This window comes from Rattus norvegicus, chromosome 4 (assembly GCF_036323735.1).
Source record: "Rattus norvegicus strain BN/NHsdMcwi chromosome 4, GRCr8, whole genome shotgun sequence".
NCBI classification, from domain to species: domain Eukaryota; kingdom Metazoa; phylum Chordata; class Mammalia; order Rodentia; family Muridae; genus Rattus; species Rattus norvegicus.
In genome coordinates, this window is record NC_086022.1 from 82,005,520 (window position 1) to 82,013,175 (window position 7,656).

At 43.2% G+C, this 7,656-nt stretch overlaps 1 protein-coding gene and 1 long non-coding RNA gene across 7 annotated transcripts in view; one reads left to right on the forward strand and one right to left on the reverse strand.

The window, feature by feature from the left end:
- Snx10 (sorting nexin 10) overlaps window positions 1–2,148 on the forward strand; it is a 64,406-nt gene extending 62,258 nt beyond the window's left edge. For 5 of the 6 annotated variants that reach the window (XM_039107307.2, XM_006236486.5, XM_006236490.3 and 2 more), the window contains exon 7: window positions 260–2,148. In XM_039107307.2, coding sequence (XP_038963235.1) covers window positions 260–341 — 82 coding nt within the window. In that variant the 3' untranslated portion in view covers window positions 342–2,148. The remainder of the gene's footprint in view (window positions 1–259) is intronic. The other variant, NM_001013085.1, reaches the window with a different exon arrangement.
- The window catches only part of LOC120102272 (uncharacterized), a 49,705-nt gene extending 44,063 nt beyond the window's left edge, over window positions 1–5,642 (reverse strand). The window contains exon 1 of the long non-coding RNA XR_005503569.2: window positions 3,809–5,642. This is a non-coding gene — a long non-coding RNA (uncharacterized LOC120102272). The remainder of the gene's footprint in view (window positions 1–3,808) is intronic.
- Window positions 5,643–7,656: the final 2,014 nt, after the last annotated feature.

The following is a 7,656-nucleotide window of genomic DNA, read 5'->3' on the forward strand; positions in this document are numbered from 1 at the left end:
TAATGAATGCAGCAGAAATTCAATTATCTGCATTCTGATTATGTGACTTTCATTTAGTCAGACTTGAATTATTCGCGTTTAAATTATCTAGCTAAAAAAAATATCCAACTGCACTCCAAATGGCTAATTAAAAGTCCAAATTTCCTGTCTCTCTTTGTGACTGGAGATAATTAAAGTTCCCCTCTGTTACTCAGGCTTTGAGTGTGTTGTGAAAACCAATTTCCTCTTTTTATTATTTTCTCCCTCTCTTCTTTTCCAGTTCATCCTCTGGGCTTGGACACAGTAGTGATGACAGCAGCTCTCATGGATGTAAAACGAGCCCGGCTCTGCAGGAGTCCTGAGAAGGAACTCTAGGGCTACCACCTTAGGAACGAAAATTGTGCCCAGCCAGAAAGAACGCTTGCTCATAATAGATTCTTACCTAACGCCACTGTCAGTATCCTAGGTGGTTAAATTCTTAGAGTGGTGGGTTATTAGTAGTAGTAGTTTTATGTTGTCTAATTCTAGCCAAGCTTCTGTATGAAGCTGTAAGGTCTGTGAATGCCGTACAAACCTTTATTGCTAGTACTTGTAAATATGATCCTGCTCTCAAGTGAAATGAGTTATGTGCTCTATATATTATACAGTTGGTCTTAACTGCACTTTAAAGAGCTAGGTGTATTAGTAGCATTTAAAGCCCAGACAGAGCCTCCTTGCTGTATCAATGAGGAAGTTACTGTAACACAGTGTGACTGGAGTCAGAGTACGGAGTCACGGCACAGGAGACTGCTTCTCTGACTCGTGGCTCTTGCTTTGTGGGGACTTCTTCTCTGGAAAATACTTTGCCTTCAGGTATTCGATTGAAATATTTAAGAGTATTTAAGCTTCCCAGCATATCGCATCATGTGTAAATGGGAAAATACGTCTTACAAATAGAGATGTACTGAAAAAAAAAATGTTTACATCTTAGGAGGGAGAGAAACAGAAGTCTTGGTAACTTTGCTTAAATTTGCCATACATAGATTTAGAAGTACATTCTCACTGCCCCAAATCAGCTTAAATAAACAAGGCTTCTGGTGACAAGTCATTTTTTTTTTTTACCATTGTGCAATTAGAATCATAGCTTATGATTTATTTTCTGACATTTAAAATAAATGTACATTTTTAAAAAAAGGTCACCAGGTAACTTCCGTCAGGGGTGACTCCTTGCTGTTTCAGTTAGAAGAAGGTTTTTGTAATAGTTAATTTTACCCATAAATATTTCAATAGTCTCGGAGTGGAAGTTGGGTTGCTAATGTCAGAGCTCATGTTCATGATTTAGAAGCCTCCCTTTTTAATGTGTCTCCCAGAAGATTGGCTTAATTTGAATAAAATAGGTTTTGTTTTGTTTTTTGTTTTTTTTTCTCAAAGTGGCCCACAGATAAGATATCGTGGGTCCACCATGAGCTTCCAGTTTCAGACGAGACGGGGTTTTCCTGGACTAATTAGCCAAGTGCTCCCCAGAGTCTTCCCAGGTATCTCTGGGAGCCAGCAGAAGGAATTTTCACCTAAGTGGGATAACTTGTTGCTTTCAATGAATGACCCCCCCCCCCCACTCTCTCGGGTGCAAAAGCTGCTGCAAAAAGCAGCCATTTACTTGGGTACTTGAGAGTTACTGTATTAATAAAAAGTTATTGAATTGTCCTTTGAAATGCTCGTTACAGAGAACTGGTAAAAAAAGAAACAAACATTAAATTTGGAATAAGAATGACATCTTGGGGTTGGGGATTTAGCTCAGTGGTAGAGCGCTTGCCTAGCAAGTGCAAGGCCCTGGGTTCGGTCCCCAGCTCTGAAAAAAAGAAAAAAAAAAACAAAACTTCTGTAAATAGTTGGATTTAGGTCTCAGAGCCTGTTACCCATGTCCTCTAATAGTCATTATTTTAATGCGGAAAGAACATGGCTTATCAGCTGTATGTAAAGCTTCAGAGCAGCCCCACTCCTCAGCACTGTAGATGAATTCACGGCATTTATGTTTCACAGCGTTTTTGGAAAGCATAGCTTGTGACATCAGTTATATTACTTCTTGATGACTTCATGTAACCTTCGAAGTTAACGTGAAGCGATGCTTCATCTTTGCTCCGTAAACTCCAGTCACTGTTTTCACATTAAACATGAAAAAAAAAATCAAAACTTTGTTCGATTGCTTACTTTGCATAGGAGACGGTATCTCTGACTCTGACTTAAATTCTGTGTTTTGTTTTGTTTTTTTTACATTACCGGAAGTTCTGTGTTTTTTTACATTACCGGTCATTTCTTATTGAAGAGCTTTGGTAAGACTTGGTTTGATGCCCGCTGTAGTTGTATTTTGTTCTGCTTTGGCTGTCACAGCCACTGAGCGGGAGCACCGGCACGAGCCCTGGGGCCGAGCTAATTGAGATGAACTTCAGTTTCCAGTGGGCTTTGTTTCTCCTCTCCTGGCTGCAGCAAAACAAGCAGCTGAGCATGTAACATGTAACCAAGCAGACGATACATTTAGTGCTCTTTTAAATGGGAATTAAACTTTAGGAATCCTAATCCCAGATGCCTATGGTTTACACTCCGCAAAACTGGAGTTTTAAACTGGAGTGTTCTGCAAGTGTAGAGCTTAGCACCCGGAAGGTCAGGAGCTTCCTTTCAGAGTTGGCTTTGAGTAGCTGAAGGTGTCGGCCATGGAGGTCAACAACCTGTTACTTAAGACTTAAAGTCTCACTTGCTAGACAGTGATTTTAATCCTAGTTAAAATTTTCAGTTTAAAAAAAAAAAAAACCAACCCCCCCCAGGGTGGGGGAGGGACACCACAAATGTTTGTCTTTAACCATTTGCCATTCTTTAAGATACTAAATATATCTTGCCAGGGCCCTGCAGGTCTACTTCAAATTACATTTAACAATCAGATGCAAGCGAGTTATTTGCAACATGGAGAAGGAAAAGCATACAATTTCTTAGGTGACATTAAGAACTTAATCGCATTTATTTAGTTTAGCCATGTTATATCCAAGAGTGGCAGCTGGATGTCGTGAACCCAGCTTCTCCATTTTGGTGCTTCTTTAAAGGTTTATCATCAAGTTAGATGTGCACAATAAGGTTTTCAGGATTGAGCCATTTCCATGAAAGGCCTAATTTTTTTTTTAAGTACAAGAATTAGGAAGGCTTGTTCTGTTTCTAAATCATCTTCCTTTTAATATTTAAATTAGTTAGCTGGTGCCGGATATGTACAACGCCGTCTTTTCCACAGAGGAAACATTTATTTCAACACAGTTTTGTTTCAGAAGAAAAACCATTTCTTAATTTGCAATGAACACATTTTCAAACATAAAATGTCTGAAGTTAGTTGTGGCAACTTGACATTCATTAAAGGCACAGATAACAGTTTTCTTTGCAAGTCAGAGCAAGAAATGCTGACATTTTAATAAAATGGAGCTAAAAATAGTTTAGCATGTAAAGAAACAATTCCTTTGGATTTTGATACATTTACAACAGATTTGGGGCTTTGTTCTTGGCAGGATGCATTTTACAGTCCAGTCACCACTGTCAACCCTTTTCCTCATGCTGGAAACTTCTAGGTCCTTGTTAAGAACAGTGCATTGGACACTAATTTATTTTAACAGTGCAAACTCTGGTAGTTCATGACCCCTTTCCTTCAAAATTCCCAAGGCTTATTTTCAATAGATAAAGGAGAAAAGAGGGAGAGAAGAATACTAAGCTACAAAAATTTCAGAGGAATCCACTCAGCTTTAAGCTAAAGAGAAGTGGAGATGCTGCCAAAGCCAGCAGGCTCTGCGTGTCGTAGCGCGTGGATTTCGTCTCTTACCTGGGCCTTCTTTATAGCTCATCCCCCACCCCTGTGGGCCTCGGCTCAGCAGCCCGCAAGCTCCTGCCATCCCACGCATGCTCCCGCTTCCTCGGTTGGGTAACCCATAGCAACCGTCCTGGTAACCCATAGCAACTGCACTGCGGAACCAGGTGGGGGATGGGAGGAAGCCATTTGGAGTGGGCGGGCGGAGAGCGATTTACCATGGCCCACCTGCCTCGGGCACCGCCAGCGTCCCGCACCCAGACAGTGAGGACCAAACAAAGCCGCCGCACACGTGCCGGGCGCGGGTGGGGGAGGCACGTGTGCCTTTGTTCTTCAGGCACCGCCCACCGAGAGTGTGCACAGGGCTCCACCAGCTCCAGCCTTAGCTGACCCCACGCTGCGATGTGCGCTTATCCCAGGAGCTTGGAACCTTCCAGACTGGAGCCCAATACGCTAGGTCCCTCTCTTGTCTGACCCGGTTGTACCCAGGAGCCGGCCTTTTGCTCCTGGGGAAGAATCGCGTGCGTCTGGATTCTGGGCTGCGCGTGGGGAGATGCAGGCCCCCAAGCTGCTGAGCCAGGTCACTTGAGGATGACCAGTGGTGCGAGGCCACGGGTGGACGGACGGGGTCGCTGTCGGGCAGCGCGACGCGCTGATACCCTGCAGTCAATGCTTAGAGCTTCGTCTGCTGGCTTGTGCTCACCAGACTCCAAGCCTGTGGTGAGATAGTTCGGGCTATATTTGCATCGGGCCACAAAGCAAGACAGTGGGGTGTGGGGGGAGGTGGCCCTAGGCGTTGAGAGTCAAGGCAGATCACGGTCTACCTAGCTGTGACTCCAAGCTAATTTGGACATTAAAAAAGAAAAAAAAAAAAACACTCAAAAAACAAAAAACATTTGGCCTGGATGATTTGTGGCCCTTTGAGTCCTCAATTCTATTCTCTGTAGGTGCCTATCAGTTACAAATCTAAATAGCAAGGCCATCAGGAGCATCCTTTTTGGCGACAAGCTCTGCACATACATCGTATACACTTGTGTAATGTGCCTCTTTTCAAGTTAACTAGGTCCAACACGGGTTACATGTCTAATAGTACTCTTACACCTGACAAGAGAAGCTGGACTCAAATTTTAGTCCTCTCATTTCAAAAAGGCATATCCAACTGTCTATATTCGCTAGTATTGACCTTACGGGATCTGGGTTTATTTTCACAAACACAGCCTTCTGGCTTCTTCACGCAGCGCATGGGTACCGAAGTCTGTATGTACTGTTAGAGGCAAGCAGAGGTGTCTACCTGCCCTGGTGCTCAGTACAGTTCCAGCCCTCAGCACGGTGCTGTGTTAGGAGCCCCTTTAATTTTTTTTTTTAACAAAAGCAATTACAGAAAAGTGCACATTTAACGTGTGACATTTAACATTTTGCCGTGGCAGGCAGCCTCCACTTAAATGGGACCTTTCTTTGGAACAACAGGAGCCAAAAGGCCTTGTGTCACCGAGTAATGTAAGACACAATCTGAGCTGCAAACGCACAATGAATCGGGAAGGATTTATGTAATTAATTGACCAGTCTTAACCTGTTATCGTGATGTAAGGAATTTGGAACTCATTAATTTGGGCTCTGACAGATTTCATATTAGAACTGGCAAATATGGATTGAGCCTCTTATTCTTGTAGCAGCCGGAGTTTCCATGACAGTGAGGATTACTGAAGAAGACCTATTGCTAGAGTCAAACTGCTTTTTTGTAATCAGTGGCCCTGCTCTGCATTAAAGGGATAATGAAAAATAAAATTACCTGGCATGGGAAGTGGAAGGGGGCACGATCACCCCACTGCTGTGTGTGGTGAGTGCAGGCGTTTGCCGCTGGGGATAAGAAAAATACCAATTTCAATCTTAAAGTTAGTTAGTTTCTCAAATACACCGAGATGGAAGCCGTGGGGTCAAGATTCTTTTGCTGTCAAAGTTAAGAGAAATTAAAAGAGGGAGTCTTGGAACCTCCTCCATGTGGACAGGGACTGCATGAAAAAGGACTTTCCAGGGCTGGCAAGATGGCTCAGCGGTTAAGACCTCTTCTAGAGGTCCTGAGTTCAATTCCCAGCAACCACATGGTGGTTTAGAACTATCTGTAATGGGATCTGATGCCCTCCTCTGGTGTGCATGAAGACAGAGTACTCGTATACATTAAATAAATAAGGAAATCTTAGAAAGAGAGAGAAAGGGCTTCCCAGGGACAGTAGGGGGTTCTGGTGTGCCTATCCACACAGAAGCAATTCAGAGCTCCGAAGGAGGAGTGGCTTTCTCAAGAGCCACCTCCCGGCTCCTTGTCAGGACTCCTTAGCAGAGCCCACAAAGCCAGGACTGGGCGTTCAGCGGATAATCTAATCTGGGTTCTCTTCGCACTGTATGATGTTTAGTGAGGCGCCCATTTGAAAACATTTAGCTTCTTTGTGGTTTTACAAAAACTCGGTAAAAGCCCAACTTGAATTTTTCACTCTGCTTGACAGTCAGAAAATTGCCAGGGTTAGGAAAAGGTCCTCGAGATTAAACGGAGTGTTTTCTCCCCTCGCCTGCGCACCAGGCCTCCCTTACTGCTATTCTGTGCGATAAGGTTAATGCAACGACTGCCATAAGACCATTAATACAGAAAGATAAGCGACGTCGCGCATTTAAACGTTGGCTGGGATCATTTGCCTCCTCCTGCCGATAAGGGATACTTTGGAAACAAATCCAGTGCAGGGGCACGGAATACTTAACTTTTTAGAGCCAAACCCCAGTTGACCTTTCCTAATGCATTATTATTCACAAATGCACTTCAAAATTCAGGATCGACTGCTCTAGAAATTTACTCCTATTCGTCACCTTGAAAAACTCCCAACCGTTCTGTGTTTTAATAGAAGAAATATGGTTAATCTTTGGGGAAAACAAACCGATTCCCACTGATATGCCCCGCCCCTCGCCCACCGCTGAGTTTTTACTGGTGCTGTTGTCTTGCTTCCAGTCAAGTGACGGAGGATTTTTGTTAGGCTGATAGGATTCGGTCTCTCAGTGAAGTACGTGGTGAGGAATTTGTTTCACATGGCCTCGTTATGAAGTGATTTCTTAAATGACAGCACAGTGGTAAACACTGGGCATCTGCATCGATATTTTCCCGTTATCCCTCACACTGAGCAAGAGGCTCGCTAGTAGCTGTGATCAGTATTATTTCAGTGGGATGGCAATAAACAGCTGATAGCAAGGCTTGGGCAACTGCCACAAACCTGACCGGCTATTAGCAGTGTGGGTGAACACACTCAAGATTTATGTGCGTGATCTCGGATCTCATACAGGGATTTCTTGGTAGTTTTTTTTGAACAAGAAGGGGATGTATGTGTAACTTGACAATTGTGTATTATCAACTCTCCGTGTATACTGTTTATGGAGTAGACAGACTGAAGCCCAGTTAACCAGAAAGTGGTTTGTTTGTTTGCTTTTTTTTAATATAAAGATTTATTAGGGGAGCTGGAGAGATAGCTCAGAGGTTAAGAGCACTGACTGCTCTTCCAGAGGTCCTGAGTTCAAATCCCAGCAACCCTATGGTGGTTCACAACCATCTGTAATAGAATCTGATGCCTTCTTCTGGTGTGTCTGAAGACAGCGACAGTGTACCATATACATTCAATAAATAATATTTCAAAAAAACAAAAAAAGATTTATTTATTTATTATATATAAATACACTGTCGCTGTCTTTAAACACACCAGAAGAGGGCATCAATCTCATTACAGATGGTCATGAGCCACCATGTGGTTGCTGGGATTTGAACTCAGGACCTCTGGAAAAGCAGTCAGTGCTCTTACCCTCTCAAACCCCTAGCAGAAACAGTGTTGACC